This window comes from Euleptes europaea, chromosome 5 (genome assembly GCF_029931775.1).
Source record: "Euleptes europaea isolate rEulEur1 chromosome 5, rEulEur1.hap1, whole genome shotgun sequence".
NCBI lineage: Eukaryota > Metazoa > Chordata > Lepidosauria > Squamata > Sphaerodactylidae > Euleptes > Euleptes europaea.
In genome coordinates, this window is record NC_079316.1 from 59,315,183 (window position 1) to 59,334,258 (window position 19,076).

The window sequence follows — 19,076 nt, forward strand, 5'->3', positions numbered from 1 at the left end:
GAACAAACAGTCCTTTATTCAGAGGTTTACTGTTTTCCTCCCCTCTTAATGCTATGCTTCATTAACACTGCACAAAAGTAGCTTCCCAGCTACATGGCATTTGATTGCTGCTGAGACTCAAGGGAAAAAATAAAGTCACTAGCCAGATATAAGCTGTTAAGACATTCACATGCAGATCAGTGTTCCATTCTTATTTTAAACTCTGCTCTTAAAAGCTGTCTCACATACCTTCATAAGGTTTGGTTTGTTGAAAAAGAGGAATTGTACAGTCTACCTTTTCCTGCAAACCTAGTCAGTCATATAAAGACATTTGAGGCAACCTTTACTATTGGAAATTGTATTAGAACACCAGTTTTATACTCTCCTGTGAGATCAAGACAATCCTATTAACTTTAAATAATCCTATTAATTCTTAGAAGGCCAAAGGAGATCAACACATTATAATCTATAAGAAATATGGCTTTTTTAACAATCCTAGGAGCCCTGTGGCACAGAGTGGTAAGCTGCAGTACTGCAGTCAAAAGCTATGCTCACGACCTGAGTTCAATCCCGACGGAAGTCAGTTTCAGGTAGCCGCCTCAAGATTGACTCAGCCTTCCATCCTTTCGAGGTCGGTAAAATGAGTACCCAGCTTGCTGGGGGTAAAGGGAAGATGACTGGGGCAGGCACTGGCAAACCACCCCGTAAACAAAGTCCGCCTAGTAAACGTCGGGATGTGACGTCACCCCATGGGTCAGGAATGACCCGGTGCTTGCACAGGGGACCTTTACCTTTTTAACAATCCTGAGCATACTGGATGTTCTTTTCCACCTGTCTGGTTGTTACGTTGTTGGTACTGTGTGCCAAGAAATCCCCCCCTTAGCCACAGGAGAGGTTTGGCCTCATCGCGGGGAGTGGGGGGGGGATGTGGTAATGGGCTATGCCCAGCAAGGCACTCACTGTTGAGGATGTCTGAAGACATTTAACCTCTGGGAGCACCCACACCTTCTCAGGTTTATCTTATCTGGTGTTCACATTAATTGAGCCCGCTACTAATGACAAGTTTCTCACTGTCATGGCTTCAAAGAAGCTACTGTACATTAACATTTTGTAGTGAGTGAAGTATCCTGTTTACTGCTTCCAAATAATAATAATAATAAGAGTTGGTTTTGATGTGCCGACTTTCTCCTTCCCTTCCCCTCCCCACAACAGACACCATGTGAGGTAGGTGGGGCTGAGAGAGCTGTGACTAGCCCAAGGTCACCCAGCTGGCCTTATGTGTAGGAGTGGGGAAACCAACCTGGTTCACCAGATTAGCGTCCGCCACTAATGTGGAAGAGTGGGGAATCAAACCCAGTTCTCCAGATTAGAGTCCACCGCTCTTAACCACTAGACCACGCTGGCTCTCAAAGCACTGTAGTGGTTTAACTTTACTAAAGAATGGCTCTGTAGAGGAGGCATGTTGGCTGTACACCATAGTACACTGAAGAACACCAGAGTGCTAGAGAGAGAATTTTTTTTTATCCAGTCTTGATAGGATTAGAAAAATTCATAATGATCAGAAGCGGAAAAGGTATCTGTAGCAGATGGCTGTGAGCTCCGGCCAGCATTCAGAGGCCTCTGATGTCCTGGTCAGAAGTAAACACGACCAAGGCAGAAGAGGCAGGCTAACAATGACAGGAGTGTGGAGAGAGGGCAGGCAAGCATGGGGTTTTAAAGAAGGGTGGGAGAAACGGAGAAGGCTGGCGAAGGAGGGGTGTGGTGGCAGCCAGGGAAACAGCTTCTGGAAAGGAGAGCCTGGAGGCAGCTGAAGCGGGCCGAAGACAGGACAGGAGTGGCTGGAGGCATCAGAAGGAGCCTCCCAGGGAAGGGCTGAAAGGGCCTTGTCCAAGTCAGAGGCGAGAGAGGATTCACAGCAGGGGGGAGCACTAGACGAGGCTGCGGGGCCAGGGGGACAATGGTGAGTGAGTAAGAGCTCATGCAGTGGAGCTGGGGAGAGTTAGGCCAGCTTCCAGAGGACCTTACAGCCAAGGGAGGACTGCAGTAAGGAAGGGAATTGGGGCACAGAGGTCTTATTACTGCATAGGGTGGACCAGAATAACTACTGAAAATAAAGTAAAACACTATAAGCTTTGGCCGATGAGGAACATGACAGGGAGACCCCTGCTGGCTAGTCCGTAGGGGTACCCCTGGTCTGAGGTGGTTTGGACTTTAACCATCTCATACAAGCAGCTAAAATACTAGTTAAATAGGAAAGTGCGTGTAGTAGTTAGGGAAGGTTTTAAGAAACACATCTATTGGATGTGAGGGCGATCTGGCTGTGACATCTGTCACCCCATTGATCGCCAGGGTCGATTTGGCTGATCTGGCTGGCTAGGTGGGTGTCCCCTACCTCCCTCACCGCTCCATGTGCATCCCTGCTGAAGCTGCGCACTCGGTGGAAGAGGACGACCATCCCGTACTTCGGTCAAGGGTATACGATAGCTGCGCTCCCCTGCTAGAACCTCCAAACAAGAAACACATCTATCTTAGAAACCTTTTAACCTGAAACTATTTGAGCGTATTTCAAATGTACTCATCACTTTTGTATTTGTAAGGGCTGAGCAGATTTTTAACTGTTGCCTTCTTCAGTTAATACCATTTGTCTTTATTGCCTTTCCCAGTTATGTTAAGTGTATTATTACAATACACAAGTCATTCCATCATCATTTCACTGGAGCAAAATTTGGTCTACTAGTTGCAGTAGTTACTCTGGAGCCAATATTGTATTCTGTGAATATAGTAAATAAGTGGTGACTGACTGGATGGGGACAGTCATTTTGGGTCAGAAGTCCCATGGAAGGATTCCCATACACTTCTCACTTAGTTATAATTCTGTCACCTTTTAGGAATAGAGCAACAAAAATTCAGTGAAAGAGTGTTCATTTAACTAGCTGCCATCTCAGTTTCACAGCCTGTATTCCAGAGTCATAAGCTCTTCAACCAGCCTCTGGAGAGACAGGAGTCCAATGATGCTTCACTCTCCAGTAACACCTGCTTGGGACCTTCTGTTTATCCTTGCCCAATTCCTGGGCAAGCCATTTGAGCCCTCTGCCAGCTGTCATCTCACTCTCCTCAAAACAGATTCAGATTCATGTATATTTTGATCTTGATGTGAAAAAGTTAAAAAGTACCTATCCTGGTAGTAAAATGGAGATGAGTGCTTAATTCTGCTTGAAGGTATACTCTGTAATATTATATTTTCAGGCTTTTCGGGAAGACCTGGAATCTCTTATACATGAACAGATGAAGAAAGGCAATAACCCAACTGGGCTGCTTGCATTACAACAGATTGCTGATTACATTATGGCGAGTTCTTTTGCAGGGTTTTCTTCATCTCCCCTAAGTAAGTGAACCTTTGCATGCGATTCGTGTTTCTTTTTAATAGCTAAAATAGCAACCAGATTGAGGCACACAAAAATATTATTTTTAACAGTGAAAAGGACTGATCTCTTCCTTTACAGAGAATTTGTATTTGTTCAAAGGAAGAGCAAACAAAGGAAGAAGCAGCTTATGGGCTGTATGAAGCCCATTCTATTCTAGGCTTTGGAATGGCTATTTTGGTAAAATCTTGTGAGTCACACTTTTGATTTTTCAGATTTCTGGTCCTTGTAATCCCAGACACATACATAATACCAAAAAAGATTTAATGTTCTATTCAGTACAAATCGTCCCCTATGTATTTATTAAGATCAGGGGCAGATTGGCCTTGAGGCCACTGGGAAAAATCCTGGTGGGCCTAGGGACCACCTTCTCCCACCAGGGCAGCCATGGCACCAAACAGGGGGTGACCTTCTTAGCTACCACTGCAGTGAACCAGCAGCCCTTACAGCTGCCCTCTGATGAGCTGACAACCCTTGCCCTGTATGAAGCGAACTTCCTAATCCTGGCCCCTTGAGAGGGGGTGAGCCGCCATGAGCAACCTGGTTGCATGGGTCCTATAAAGGGCAGGTGACTTGTTGGCGACTCTCATGCCCTGCATGGGGCCAGGGCACCCAGCTCACTCATAGCCAAGTTCTACATCTGGCTAACAAAAATGAGGGGGACACACACTGGATGAGGGATACACTTCTGGGTAACACAGTGTGTGAACAAGATCTTGGAGTATGGGTGGACCGTAAGTTAAATAGGAGCAGCCAGTGTGATGCAGTGGCAAAAAAGGCTGATGCGATATTGGGATGCATCAACAGAGGCATAAAATCTAAATCACAAGATATCATAGTTCCGCTGTACACCATATTGGTCAGGTTGCACCTGGAGTATTGTGTGCAGTTCTGGAGGCCTCACTTCAAAAAGGATGTGGACAGAATCAAGCGGTTGCAGAGGAGAGCGATGAGGATGATCAGGGGCCTGGAGACCAAGCCCTATGAGGAAAGGCTAAGGGAGCTGGGAATGTTTAGTCTGGAGGAGGTTAAGGGGGGACATGAATGCTCTCTTTAAGTATTTGAAGGGCTGTCACTTAGAGAAGGGCAGGGAGCTGTTCCTGTTGGCAGCAGAGGATAGCACTCGCAATAATGGGTTTAAATTGAGGGTGGAATGATACCAGCTGAATATTAGGAAACATTTTTTTTACAGTAAGAGTTGGTCAACAGTGGAATCAGCTACCTAGGGAGATGGTGAGCTCCCCCTCACTGGCAGTCTTTAAGCAGAGGCTGGACAAATACTTGTCAGGGCTGCTCTAGGCTGATCCTGCATTAAGCAGGGGGTTGAACTAGATGGCCTGTATGGCCCCTTCCAACTCTGTGATTCTATGACAGCAGTGGTAACTCCCCTGCTCAGGGCTGGGCAGCCAGCTTGCTGTGGTGGCAGTGAAAGAGATGTCTTTTGGTCCTTTTACCACCCTCAGGAGGGCCTAGGGGGTAGCGCCCTTTCCAGGACCAGTTTTGCTTTCCACTCTGCCTTTGATTAAAGTAATGGCTCTTTCACTTTTTTCTTCTATATTTGTGCCCTTTGATTGTATTGAATTATTTATTAATAAAGATAACTTGAAAATGTTAAAGGGGCCAAGAAAAAGTGGATTTGTGAAGCATGCTATTGTTGTAGAGTTCAGATGTTAGTAGTGTTTCAAGGCCACCTGCCTACACCATCCACTTTAATCATAGGCATATCTTCCTACAAAGTGAATGCTGGAAATGGGCATGGCTCAATAGTAGAGCATCTGCTTTGCATACAGAAGGTCTCAGATTCAGTCCCTGGGATCTTCAATTAAAGAAAGTTGAGGTACTGTAGATGGTAATGTGAAAGACTTCTACTGTGGAGAGCACCTGCCAGTCAGAGTAGACAATACTGTGCTTGATAAACTCAGTATAAGGCAGCTTTATGTTTTCATGTGTTTACTATATCTAAAGTGATGGTTGGGTAGGTATTTGAAATCAGATGTGTTACCAGTTTCTAGATCAATTTTAAATTAAGATCTATATTTTTCCTTTGGAGAGAAAGTAGTTATCTTGTTTATTCATTTATCTTGTTGTTTATTCACAACTTTAGGCCTTGGAATGGTTACACCAATCAATGACTTACCTGGGATAGACACTGCTGCATTTGTGAAGGGTGAAAAACTTACTCGTTGTAAATTAGCCAGCTTGTATAGGCTGACCGATTTATTTGGATGGGCACACTTGGCTAATTCATATATCACAGTAAGTATCTGGTGTTTATCATTCATTCGTATTGTGTTCTAAGGCACCCTTATACGTTAAGCTCTATAGATTACATATGTTTCCCTGGAATTAAACATACCTTTGGTTAGTATATCAGTAATCTTTTCCTATTTTGTTTCCAGGTAAGAGTAAGCAAAGAACATGATCACATTCTTATCATTCCAAAAGGCCTATCATTTTCTGAAGCTTCTGCCTCCAATTTGGTATGTACTTTCTAGCAACATATAATTTTGTAAGTTTAATTAGTTCACGTATTTTGCTTTATTTGGCCCAGTATACATTTTGAATGCGGAGGAAATGTGTCCCAGATATTTTGTTTTGTAGAGTAGACTAGTGAAACAGTAGTTGCATAATTTCCAGACTCACAGCATTTTCAATTCATTGCAAGTTCCTATAGGATTGTTTCTGCTCCCTTTCAGCTGTATCTCTACCACATTTAAAGCATGCCACATTTGGAGGCCATTCCACTGTAGTAATCTAATCTAGATGTCACCATGCTATGTGCTACGGTTACAAAATCTTTCCTGCTCAGGAAGCGCCAAAGCTGGTTAAAGACACCACTGGCCACTAGTACCACCTGTTTATCCAACAGGAGGCCCAGTCCAGCAGCACCCCCAAGCTCCAAACTTTCTTCTTTAGGGGGAGTGCAATTTTATCCAGATCAGAAGATATCCCAATTCCTGGGTCAAACCTTCACCCCACTAGTAAGATCTCTGTTTTGTCTGGATTAAGTGTCTCCTTTTTAGCCCTAATTAGAGCTGGCTTGTCTTTCCAGGTAAAAGTAAATATCATAGGAGAAGTAGTTGACCAGGGGAGCACCAATCTAAGCATTGACAGCACAGGGTTCAGTCCTCATGCAGCCATCTACTCCACGCGTCCTGATGTTCGATGTGTGATCCATGTACACACTCCAGCAACTGCAGCTGTAAGTCTATTTTTCTTAACACGGTGTAAAGCAGAAGAAGCTTCAATAGCCATCATGAATTCAAAGCATATCTTAAAGTCTTTTTTGGGAATGACTTGTGTTGTGATCCCTTAAGCATCTAGCAAGACAGTAGTGCTTGACTGAGTTGTCTCATTTACACCAGATTTTGGTGAACAACTTTCAACTATATATTTGCCATGTTCTCATGTACTTTCTAATGGTACAAACATGAGATCATTTCCATGTTAGCCTTGGGTTGAACCATCTCAGGGTTCACTTAAATTGTATGGAAGTGCTTATAATGCAATCATGCTGTTTTTTCTTTAGCCTTCATATTTAGACGTGTGCTATCACACAACATTTCGCTTATTAACCATAACTTATATAATGTACTGAACAGGACAGCCAGCAATGGAAGTGTAACTATATCAGGAATATCCTTTCCAAGGTTGTGCATGTTCAGTCATGAATTGGGCTATACTTAGACATATTCTGATTTTATGCTATATGTAGTAATTTAATAGCAAGTTGGTAAAGAAGATGAAGTTCACCACAAAATCTAGATCAGACCATACTGTCTGACTGCAGTCTTTATGGGTGTGCGTGGATTTAAGCCGTGTATGTGTTATGTTGCTGTATATTACTGAATCACTACATATTATTACTGAATATGTGTGTATTAGGCATGCCTGGTTGATGTCTCAAAAAATGAGCCTATGTCCTTGCTCTAAAATGTACTGTGTAGAGCATCCTTCTTTGCATAGCTTCCCAAAATTTTATTGCGAACATCCAGGAAATGCATTTCCTTAAAACCCACCAAACTCTCACATCCTTTAGTTCTAAAGCCATGCCTCTTGTGCTATATTTGTTTCAAAATCGATGCAAACATTTGATTGGCTTCTGTTCCACTGTGTAGGGATTATTGCTGTACTAGGCTGGAATAGTTATGAATGGAGTTGACAGAGCAAGTACTTTAATGCTTGTCTGAGATCTTAAATATTTGTGCTAATTCCTTCCATCCTTTAAATGTTATTTCTTTGAAACAGGTTTCTTCTATGAAGTGTGGTATCCTTCCTATTTCTCAGGAGGCTCTGATTCTAGGCGATGTTGCCTATTACAATTACCAAGGATCTCTGGATGAACAGGAAGAGAGAATTCAACTCCAGAAAGTGCTTGGACCAAGCTGTAAGGTATTCTGCTCTAATTTTTATTTTTGTTGCAGACTTCTCGTATTTTCCCAGTTTCTGCCACTTATTGTTCATGTCTCTGTTCCTTAGGTCCTGGTCTTGAGAAACCATGGGGTAGTAGCACTAGGAGAGACATTAGAAGAGGCCTTCCACTACATCTACAATGTACAAATAGCTTGTGAAACGCAGGTGAGAGAGATGTGTATGAAGCGCTATATAAATGTGATATGTTTTTATAAGTATTCTTCAAGCTTTCCTAACAGGATGTTTAATATCTGTTGCAATTATTTAACAATAATTTGTGAGTCAGAAGCAAATTTTGTATTAGTGCTGCTATTTAACATTTACAAAACAGTAGTGTGTTAGCTCCCATGCACAATATTAGATGCGTGACTCAGAGCTTTCCCCAATATTTAGTTTATATTGCAACACACACAGTAGGGATCATTTTCTTGCATATTAATGTATTGAAAGGAAAATAATAATGACAAACCATTTCTTTCTAGAAAATTCAGGAAGGCTGCTGTACAGTGTTCAACTAATACTGGACAGATTACTGAGTAATTTCTGTTTTACAGGTGCATGCCTTGGCTGGAGCAGGTGGCATGGACAATCTCCTTATCCTAGACTTGCAGAAGTATAAACCTTTCACACACCACGTGGCAGCAGCTGGAGGAGGAGGAGTCAATATGGCTTCCCAGTTCAAATGGAAAGTCGGAGAACAAGAGTTTGAAGCGCTAATGAGGATGATGGACAACCTGGTGGGTGTGCAAGCCTAACCTGCAAGTTCTCCGTGTGGTGAATTTCTTTCCTCTAGAGGGTTGTGCCACAAAGAAATCTTGGGATTTCCCTCCCCCCTCAACCTGAAATAGATTTTATCCAACATTTAGTTTGTTTGGTTGCCATCTGTTGCAAGAGCTGTGCTGTTCCTCAGGTCCCTTACTTAGAAGCTGTCCTAAAAGAGGCAGGTCTTCAGGCTCCTACTTCTGGTACAAACAATATATTTTTCTTCCACTGAGGACCACTTTTTCACACATATTTTTCGTATATTGCACTGACATGGAGATAAAACAAGAAATCTGTGTATAGGTTGATGGGTGAGTTATTTATTATACATATCAGCAGATTTTACTACTTTCGTATGTAGCAGAATGTGTGCATGCTCAGGTTTTTATACAAAGTGCTTTCTAGGTATGGCAAGTTTGATCTGTTCAGGGGCCCTGTCTGTCAGACTGGGTTTCTTGTCTTTGTCACCGTCAAAAGATTGGACCAACTGGTGACGAATCTCTGTCCTAAATAAGAACCTTCAATACTAGGCTTCACTGGGTTCTGAAAAATCAAAAGATATTTAACTGAGGTAACAGTTTAGGAATTTACAAAGCTGATACTACAACACTATACCCCTTCCCTGTTTCTTTTTATTTGTTGGACTCTGCCTCCCCTGAATTCTTGCAACCCTTTTTTGTAAGTTTCAAGCCCCTTTTTCTTGGGCCTGTGCTGTGCAGCACATACCTGGCCAGGCAAAAATGGTAAGATTGTTCTAGAGCCTCTATCTACTCATCAAGACCAAATGATCGTGTATAGTTGGTGGTATCACTTGCTATCCACCCCACACACTATATATCTTCTCCAAGAAGAGGAAGCATCAAAATCCACTCCAATAAAATTTCCTCTTTGTTCAGTTTTTAGCAGCAAGAATTAAGGTAGCGTTAGGTGTAGTTTAGCTGGAATTTTCATCTTTAGTATTGGCGTATGTGGTGTTTTGATGACATTTCTATTTGAAAATAATCTATGATTTGAGATTAAGTTTATATGAATAGTTTTCAGTTGTTGCAAGCTTTTAATGCAAACTAAATACATTTTCCCAACTCTTGTGCAGGGTTACAGAACTGGCTATGCTTATCGGCAGCCTCTAGTGCGGGAGAAACCCAGACACAAGAGTGATGTTGAGATTCCAGCCACTGTGACGGCCTTTTCCTTTGAGGATGATTCAGTCCCAATTTCCCCTCTCAAATTCCTAGCACAGAAACAGCAGCGGGAGAAGACAAGATGGCTGAACTCCCCAAACTCATATTTGAAAGTGGATGTTCCTGAAGAATCCCGAAATGGAGAAACAAGTCCCCGGACTAAAACCACAGTAAGTAGCTTCTATAGATGGGTATGCAAAGACCTAAAAAGGGAGGAACAGGGCTGTTCTGGAATTATGTATGCTCTATGAAGGATTGTTTTAATGCCCTTTGCCCATCTTGTTTGATGAGAGCTAGCCAGAGAGAGTTAGTTATCTGAGCCCTGGAAGTTATCAATGTATCTTTAAAGGAGAAGGTAGTGTCAACTGCCTCGAAGGAAGCAGTTGTGAAATCTGTTCTTAAAAGAATCTCATTTGGGTCTTAAAGTGATGGATCCAATGGCCAATAAACCTTTCTTGGCCAAGGTGCTCAAGCAAGAAACGGGCAGATTGCTGCTACCACTCATTTAAAAAGTACAATATGAAAAACTCTTAACAACTTCCTCAGTTTTTCCAATAGGAAATTGGGGGAGCAGTGGGGGGGAAACTCCTATATTGTAGACACCCCAGCACAAGGATCTTCACAATTAGCTGTCAAATACTTTCCCAGATCATAAAGGAACTTCAACAGCTCCACCTTGTGGTGGTTTAACAATTCATATCTGCTTTTAATTTTTATCAGCAGTTCTCAGTGAGTAAAGTAAAAATGCCTAAAATTGATACAAGGAGAGAAATTTTCACCGAATTAATGTTCTTATGATCTTATGTGCTGAGAAACCAAGTTTGCCTAAGTACTATCTGTGTAACCATTGCCCAGAAAGACTATTCCCTTTTCCAACCATGCTCCTTCCCTGAAACACAATCACCTCTTTTCCTATAGTATTTAAATAATGTTTTTCTTTCTTTCCCAAGTGGATAAAAGCTGAAGATTCATCTAAAGTTAGTGGAGGAACTCCAATAAAAATAGATGATCCAAACCAGTTTGTTCCTATGAATACAAATCCGAGTGATGTGCTGGAAAAGAGGAATAAGGTAAGGCTGGTTTCATGAAGATGTACATTGGGTTTTTTTTCTCTTAACAGCAGTCATTTCAGGGTCGGCGATTAATTTATCCTGCTTATCTTAGAAGCTGAAGCATTTAAAAAAAAAACTTTTTAGTGCCCCCTAAAATATAATGCTGTTTTTCTTCAGTGTAGCCTGAAATTGGTAGTTTGAAAGTTTGTTTTAAAATTCTGGGTTGGTTTTGGATAATGCTATTCGTCTTAAATCCTCCAGAGAAAATGCTTATTCTGATTATGAAACAAGTCTTTAAGGTAGGGTGTGGGGTTTTTTTCTTAGCTGTTTTTAACATGATGCCATTTTGCAGGTTTTTTCCTTCATTTTTAGCTTTTGAGGTAGAAGTAGGCAGTAGCCAAAATCCTGCTGTTTGCCTGTTCCCATTGATGCAGGGTTGACAAAGGCAATGAGGAGGAACAACAAGAGCTTCTTTGTCAAGCCAGCCTCCGACTGCTGGCAGCTTTTTCTCCCCAGTGCATTCTTTAATTCTCAAGCCAGTTCTGACTCCACCCTTGGATTGTTCTGCCAGATACACAGTGTTTCATCCAAAATTTCTGGAAATTTCTTAGTTTGTATCTGCTGCACCGCTATCCTAGAGGAGCCAGCTTGATTCAGAAGAGATTGCTCCCTTCCTTGGAAAGGATCAACATAGCTCTGTCGCCCAGGCTTTATCGTCAGTTCTAGACATGCAGCTTTTTCTGGCATTAACAGTCTCAAAGGGGGAAGTTGTTTTCCAGTTATAGTTTTTGAGATGTCACTAGATGTACGTGTCGTATAGCTGTAGCCAGGGAAGCTGGCTACTATAGAGGACAGGAGAATGGTGTAATTACGGAGGGTTGTGTCTGGATTTGGAAACACTATTGGCAACAGAGTCAGCAAGATTGCACTTCACAAAACAGGACAACAGTGCCTGGAATTGAGGCCGGAGTTGCAACAAGCTGGAAGTAGGGGCTAGAGTCTCTGGGGCTGAAGAAGTACAAGGACTAAATAGTGTCAAATGCATGTTGCTTTGCTTACCTGAGTGCTCTCACAGTGCATTCCTAAGGAGAGTTACTCCAGTCTAAGTCCATTGAAATGAATGGGCTTAGACTGGAGTAACTCTCCTTAGGAATGCACTGTCAGTGTTAGACCAAACTCACTGGGAAATCTTTACCTACAAAGTGTGCTGGAAGTAAGACTAATAACACCAGGGCTGCTTCCACACAAAGATGATTCTCTGCATAACTCTCATTGCTGCTGGAAATGCAGAGGTGTTCGCAGTAGCAACAGAATATCCATTTCCTTTCCCTCCTATGGAGGGTCTTCTTTTAAAAAAAATGGTAATTTGACAGATCACTATAGTATTATAATTTAACAATGATCTATTACAACAATATACTAGTTCCCAGCTTTCATTTTTGATGGGGCTGAGAGAGCTCTAACAGAGCTGTAACTTGCCCAAGGTCACCCAGCTGGCTTCGTGTGTAGGAGTGGGGAAACAAATCCAGTTCTCCAGATTAGCTTCCACCGCTCATGTGGAGGAGTGGGGAATCAAACTCGGTTCTCCAGATCAGAGTCCAACGCTCCAAACCATCGCTCTTAACCACTACACCACACTGGCTCTCAAATAGTGCCTCTGCAGGTAGAGCCTGCATAAAATGTACACTTTCCCAACTGCAGTGTCCAAAAGCACTGTGGCAGTGATCTTTCCAATTAAGACTGCAATTAAGTGGAGGAAAGCATGTAAGCCAGGACGAATAGAGGACAATATTATGTGGATGCTCCAGAAAACATTGCTGCTATGAGGAAGCCAAGGCAGAGCGAAACATCCACATGAAAACAGGCAGGGTCACGTCGGCATAAAGTTTAGGTTCTATTCCCAAGTGCATGTTAAAGCACAACATTTAGGACACTTCATGTTGCCGTTTTTAAGGATTTGTAAGCATTTCAAATTTTAGAGAAATCAGTATAAAAGCGAGCCAGCAAAACAGATTGTTGAAACATTATTAGTCTTGCCACAACAGGTCTGGCATTTTTAATCCATGTGGATATATTTCGTTGAACCAGAGACACTGGAAGTTTTGAAAACACTTTTGCTTTTCTCTTTCCAGATTCGAGAGCAAAACCGGTATGACTTAAAGACTGCAGGACCACAGTCTCAGTTGCTTGCTGGAATTGTGGTAGATAAGCCAAGTACTGTAAGTGCAGCTATGGTTATAGAGATTAATGCTTACCTTTTGAGTTTAAGGTTTCCAGACTCATGCAAATGCATCTCCTTGTTTTCATCAGTCTCTTCAACATAGAAGATAACAAATATTTGAAAGAGAGCCCTAGTTATATGTCTTCTAAAAAAATAGGGAAGCATTCATTTACACTTATGTGGTTTTTAGCATTAAACAAGACTCTGTCACTGCTTTCATTTTAGTCACCATGCAAACAAGTAGGTTTCATGTATCTATTAGGGGAAATAATCTTGTAACTATAGGCAAAACTAGATAATATTTGGTAGATCTGTAATCTTCAGCCATTTTAAAAGGCTGAAAGAGCTGTTGGGGGAATTGGGATTGTGTTGGGGGGGGTTAACCCTTTCTTCAGTGCCATTTTCCAGATTCAGATGCCTCCCACTGTCTGCTATTTGCCCCATGGGGGAAAATACAAGTGTCTGTATGATGGACATTTATTTTCGGCATGCTACAGCAAATCACTTGCTATTAGATTTCCTTCTCTGGAAAAAACTACCCAGTTGTGAATGATTGCTGCAGTGCTACATGAATACGCTGTTCAGTGATGTGTGGATGCAGCCGGAGTCAGGTTAAAAGTTCTCTCAGTCCCCATCAGTTTAAAGTTGGCATGCTGTGTTGATAAGGGAGCCCTGCATATGTTCAATAATCCCATTCCCATTAAATGAAAGAATTCGTATTTTATAGATTATTTAACTGCTTCATTAGTTCATGTTCTTGTTGTTGCCAGGCATGTTAATGTTAAGGTTGCCTTCTGCACTTTAAAACTTTTTCTTTTCCAGCCCATGCAATTTGAAGAAGATGAGCATGCTGTACCTGCCCCTCCCAACCCATTCAGCCATCTCACAGAAAAGGAACTGGAAGAATACAAGCGGACAATCGAACGCAAACAACAAGGAGTTGAGGGTCAGTTTTTTAGTCACCTGAGCACTCCCATCAAAAGTTTATGTTTAGGAGGAGTGAGTTTGATTTTGAATGTTTCAAATTCCCAAACTAAGGGCCATTTGTAAACATCAGCTACCTCAATAATTCTACCCTTAAACATCCTGTTCATTTAATTATGTGCTGGGGGAACACCTACCCCAGTATGTCTTAAGAGCATACAGACATATCCCTGGAGAGAAAGCAATGAGTTCTAAGCCACAGCACATTTAAAATAAGCACCTGGTTTTGCCCAGTTCACTTGTTAATTTCTCTCTGTGGTGAGTTGGTAACGGTGTGCAAAGGTCCTGAGACATTGGTTTAAGAGTTTAAGGCCCTATATCCTGAGCAGCACCAGCTTCCTCTGCATTGTAACCAGAAGAATGAGTCTTACAGAACCCAAACAATCTACTTAGATTAAGTATTGGAAAGGACAGGTATGATTTATAGCTCCAAGGGTGTTGACTTCTGAGGCCATTTTCATCAGTTGGCTCTTTAGATTTCAAAGATTTCCACCATGGTATTTGTCATAATACATCTTCAGAAAACCAGCCATTACTGAAATCTCAGTTACTTAAAAGTATTAACTGGCTTATCTGTGTGGTCAGTATGTAAATAGTGTATTCTGGTATTCTACTAATACCTGCACACACACACTTCATTCTACACACACCGTTTTCTTCTTTAACAATAAAATTAAGGTTATCTTCTGGAATAGTTCTCCTATCCCCTTCTCCACAGTATTTTTAGATGAGAGAGCAACCCTGTGGTTTTCATCAAATGCCACCCCATGTTCTCAGGTCCTAGTTACAATCTCCTCTATCGCCCTCCAGTAAATTCTGAATCTGTCATTCTCCTGTGGCTTCTTCTCTGATGTGTTTCAAATAAGACCTATCTTGCCATTCTTTAAAGAAGAAAAAAAAAGATTTGATCCAGGCTGTCCCTTAACTACTATCTCAAGTCTTCTCTTTGTCCTTTATATTTAATCTCCTACAGCATGATAACTTGTTGCATTTCATAGTTCTGGAAGAAAAAGATTATTACATATATTTACTTGCGGTCTACTGTACAGTTCTATTACTTTTGTATGTATTCTAATAAACCATTATAAAATTATTGTGGCCAAACTGGGAGATCTATCAGTAGCTCTACCCAGCATTTTCAAAAGGTAAATTGCAGCCTTTGCAGGCACCAGTTTGGGTTAGGGCCTCCTCTGCACAATTCCATCAGTTAGACAGGCACCCTTCTCTTTGCCTGTCTTTTTTCTTCTTTTTCCAGAGACAAAAGGACCAGTTTCAATAGGCAAAATGGTGCTGGAGAGAAAGAGTTAAATCCCTTATTTTCTCCAATCTGCATATGCATTGAAGGTCCCTGTAGACGCAATTTGCCTTTTTTAAAAACTGGAAGATCTTTCCATGGATCTAGCTGGGGGTAAAGGGAAGATGACTGGGGAAGGCACTGGCAAACCACCCTGTAAACATAGTCTGCCTAGTAAACGTCGAGATGTGACATCTCCCCATGGGTCAGTAATGACCTGGTGCTTGCACAGGGGACCTTTACCTTTAATGTCTAATTTGGCCCTTTGAAAAAAGTAGAGTTCTTACAGAGTTTGTTCATCAGTGTAATCAGCAAAGATAAAAGGTAAGAAACTTTAAATCATTTCTTAAGCCAAACTTTCTGGCAATAGTCTTCTGTTGCCTACAGCGTAATATTATGGCTAGCAAATTTCTAACTTGCCCGTTTCTTATTTTTAAAAGCATAAAGATTCAAAGGTAAAAATACTGCATTTCAGCAATCTTTCCACCCACCTTCATTAAAAAGCATCTGATCAGGGTTCTTTAACTATGCCGCCTTCCTTGCTGTTGTCTAACATTTAGTGTTTCCAGAACTAATGCTGCATAGATTTGTTCTTTTTTGTTTTCTGTTATAACAGTTCCATGGTTAAACAAAAGTACTTTTGCATGGAATGCTTTCTTCTAAATACCTTAGGCCATCTTTGGCATTTTATGCATTTCATAAATGTAGGTTACTAACAGAGTATAACCCTATGTAGTGACATGAGCATGACCAGGTCAGTTCTAGCAGAGTTGCTTGTGTTGTATGCACTAACGAACATGGGTCCTTTTCCTGTCTAGTTTACTTTGGCATGGCTTTTACTAACTCAAACTCTTGTTCTACAGATGCCGATCAGGAATTATTCTCAGATGACGGGTCATCTGTTTCACAAACACACTCTCAAACTCAGTCCCCGCAAAATGTCCCTGACAAATTAGAAGGTACTCAATGTAATGTCCTGTACAATATCATGAGCCTTATAATCAATCCATACCAATTATTTTTTAAAATTTCTTTGATCAAGGAAGGAAAATATAGTTCCCCCCCCCCTTTGTCATGTATGGAAACTGGACTTTCACATCTTTTAATACTTCGGGAGGTTTTCAAAACCCCGGCACCCGATATCCACCCAGGATGAATTATTATATTTTGGATCTTTCAGAACTGTTTACCAGAACCTTTTCAAACATCATGTTGATCTACTATTCATGCCCCAGTTTTCTATTGCGGGGGGAGAATCCATGCTTCTTTCCTAGCACTATCCCATGTATATTGGCTCATGGTAGCAGGTTAGTATAACAGGCCACAGTGTTGCTGTGGTATAGTTTTCATTGCATAACATTCTAATCAGAAATGCAGTTTGATAGTTGAAAACATGGACTGCAGATGTGTGATACTTACTAATGCTCATAAGTGAGGTTATTACTTCAACAAAAAACAAGGGGAAATTGGGACTGAGGAGTGGTGGGCCAATATCAAATATCCAGCTTTACTGGCTAGTCTGTCAAGGTTTGAATTGCATTATAAGCATCAGTACCGCAAAGAGTTAAACTTCTGTCCTTCTTTTTCTCTAGAAAATCATGATTATTATCTTCAGGATTCTACCCTCATCTCTCTGGATATCCCAGGTGTGGTGATGAATGGCAAGGAAGATGCACATGATGTGGAAGAGGATCTCTCACAGAGAGTCAGCCGGTTAACCACTAGTACTGTAGAGAATGTAGAGATTACCATTAAAACTTCTGAAAAGATTGAGGAGGCCCTTTCCCCTGAGGGATCCCCTTCCAAGTCACCATCAAAGAAAAAGAAGAAATTCCGTACCCCATCTTTCCTGAAAAAGAGCAAAAAGAAGGAAAAGATGGAAGCCTGAGTGCAACTCACTCTGAGGCTATGTTGCACATTTCAAACCCACGTTTTAATCAGCCATTAACATGGTCAGTTTAGGTAGGGTTGTGTAGTAAACTGGGCCTTAACCTAAGAACAGAACTGGAAGACACTAGAGACCACTTTATGTCGATTAAGCAAAGAATTCATCTCTCAACTAGTATCAATGAAATCACTTTGAGGGTTTGAAATATTCAATATTCCACTATAAACTGATATTGGCAGGGGTTCCAGTACAGCACTATTATTATACATACACCTTTGCAGTAGCAAGTTACACCTGGAATTTTTTTCTGGAGTAGAAAATCTTCAGTACAGTGTCACTAAGGTAGCTGTTGCGTTATCATATTATGTTCGTTTAATCTACTGCCTCATTGAGTAATTGGATGATACTTCTTGGTATTGTGATTTTTGACTATAGCGTTTGTTTTGGCCCCACTGCGGAGGGCACTTCTCACCACACCTTGTCAAGAGTTGGTCACCTATAATTATTAGACACTGGCACATAATATTAGGGCGGGGGGACTGTAAAAGGAATTGCATTTGGAATTTTACAGATTGCATTCATCACCAATAACTTTTGCCAAATACTTCATTTTAGTAAGATATAATTTTTGAAAACTTTTTTTATTCTATCAGTTGGGGGGCAGAAAGAGAGCCCTTATTTTTCAATAAAGGGGATTTTATACGCTTAACATTGATAACTTAGTTTAACTATGGCAAAACAAAAAAAAAGAATTTTATATGTTGAAACTTTTGTATACCACTCAGTATAAAGTATTATAGGCATGTAAACCAAGTATTTTAACAATAGAGATTATTAAAGATGCTTGGTTGTAGAGTATACTTAAATATAATTCAGGAATCCAGAAGCTCTGAAGCCAGATGTGGAAAACATATAAGCATAACTGGATTCTGGTTTAAATCTTACTCTATTTTTTTCTTCCTCCGATATTGCTGTTGAATGAAGAAAAATAATCTTGTTAACACCAGGGCCTTTTCAGGAGATCAGTTCAAAGCATGTCCCAGCTGCATTTTAGCCTTTGTGGATCCTCCAGTTGTTTCAGCTATAAAGTGTCACGGTAAAGGCTTGAGGGACTAGCTGAAACCCACAAAGGAGGTGGCGGGGCGGGGGAGGTTCCACCCTTTGCTTTGATGCTCCAGTTCAGCTCCCATGTGATTTTCCTCTTTGGAAGCTGAGTGCTGGCACAACTTGGCAAGGCACAGAAGGGGTATTTTTTGCTGCTCTTCATCAATACTATTTGCAGGCAGTGTCTGGGCCTGTGACATTCTTGCAACCACGTCCCAGAAAGCCGCTCCACACTGCTGTGGCCCCTCTAACTGGGGAAAGAATTACATTGTCCCAGAGACCCAGTGTTGCCATAACAGTCAAGGGAGAATGCAGCATCCTCACAACAGAAGTGCTTCCCGGAGGACTGAAGTCTGAATCCTGTGCAACTGCATACGTTGCACTATCAACTTATCACCTGGATAGGCCTGTAACCAAATGAAGGAGACAAAACTGCGAAAGTGAAAGTGAAATGGAAAGAAACAGGGGGTGGAGATAAAGGCTGTAATAGTCTGTGGGTTATTTTTCATAAAATATATGGTATGGATTTGGGGTATTTTTATTAAATCAATGGAACAACAGTTTCATATTTAAAATTATAAACATAACATATATGATTTCACACGGAGTGCCACAACTCCCCTCCCCTTATTGTAATTGATTTTAATAGGATCATTTTAACCCTGAGTTTTGCCTTCTCAATGAACCTTAGAACCAATGATGCTTGCACTGTAAGTGCTGATCCTGCCACTTTCTCCTTTTTTGATGGTAATTTTTGCTTTGGACTCCTTTAAAAA

General features: G+C 41.3%; 1 protein-coding gene across 2 annotated transcripts in view; it reads left to right on the top strand.

Annotated features, from left to right (window-relative positions):
• The window catches only part of ADD3 (adducin 3), a 118,000-nt gene extending 99,897 nt beyond the window's left edge, over nt 1-18,103 (top strand). The window contains exons 3-15 of one of the 2 annotated variants that reach the window (XM_056850573.1): nt 3,226-3,364; nt 5,506-5,657; nt 5,801-5,881; nt 6,454-6,603; nt 7,650-7,793; nt 7,881-7,979; nt 8,369-8,551; nt 9,670-9,927; nt 10,708-10,827; nt 12,942-13,028; nt 13,853-13,976; nt 16,172-16,267; nt 16,901-18,103. In XM_056850573.1, coding sequence (XP_056706551.1) covers nt 3,226-3,364; nt 5,506-5,657; nt 5,801-5,881; nt 6,454-6,603; nt 7,650-7,793; nt 7,881-7,979; nt 8,369-8,551; nt 9,670-9,927; nt 10,708-10,827; nt 12,942-13,028; nt 13,853-13,976; nt 16,172-16,267; nt 16,901-17,196 — 1,929 coding nt within the window. In that variant the 3' untranslated portion in view covers nt 17,197-18,103. The remainder of the gene's footprint in view (nt 1-3,225; nt 3,365-5,505; nt 5,658-5,800; nt 5,882-6,453; nt 6,604-7,649; nt 7,794-7,880; nt 7,980-8,368; nt 8,552-9,669; nt 9,928-10,707; nt 10,828-12,941; nt 13,029-13,852; nt 13,977-16,171; nt 16,268-16,900) is intronic. The other variant, XM_056850575.1, reaches the window with a different exon arrangement.
• The last annotated feature ends 973 nt before the right edge of the window (nt 18,104-19,076 follow it).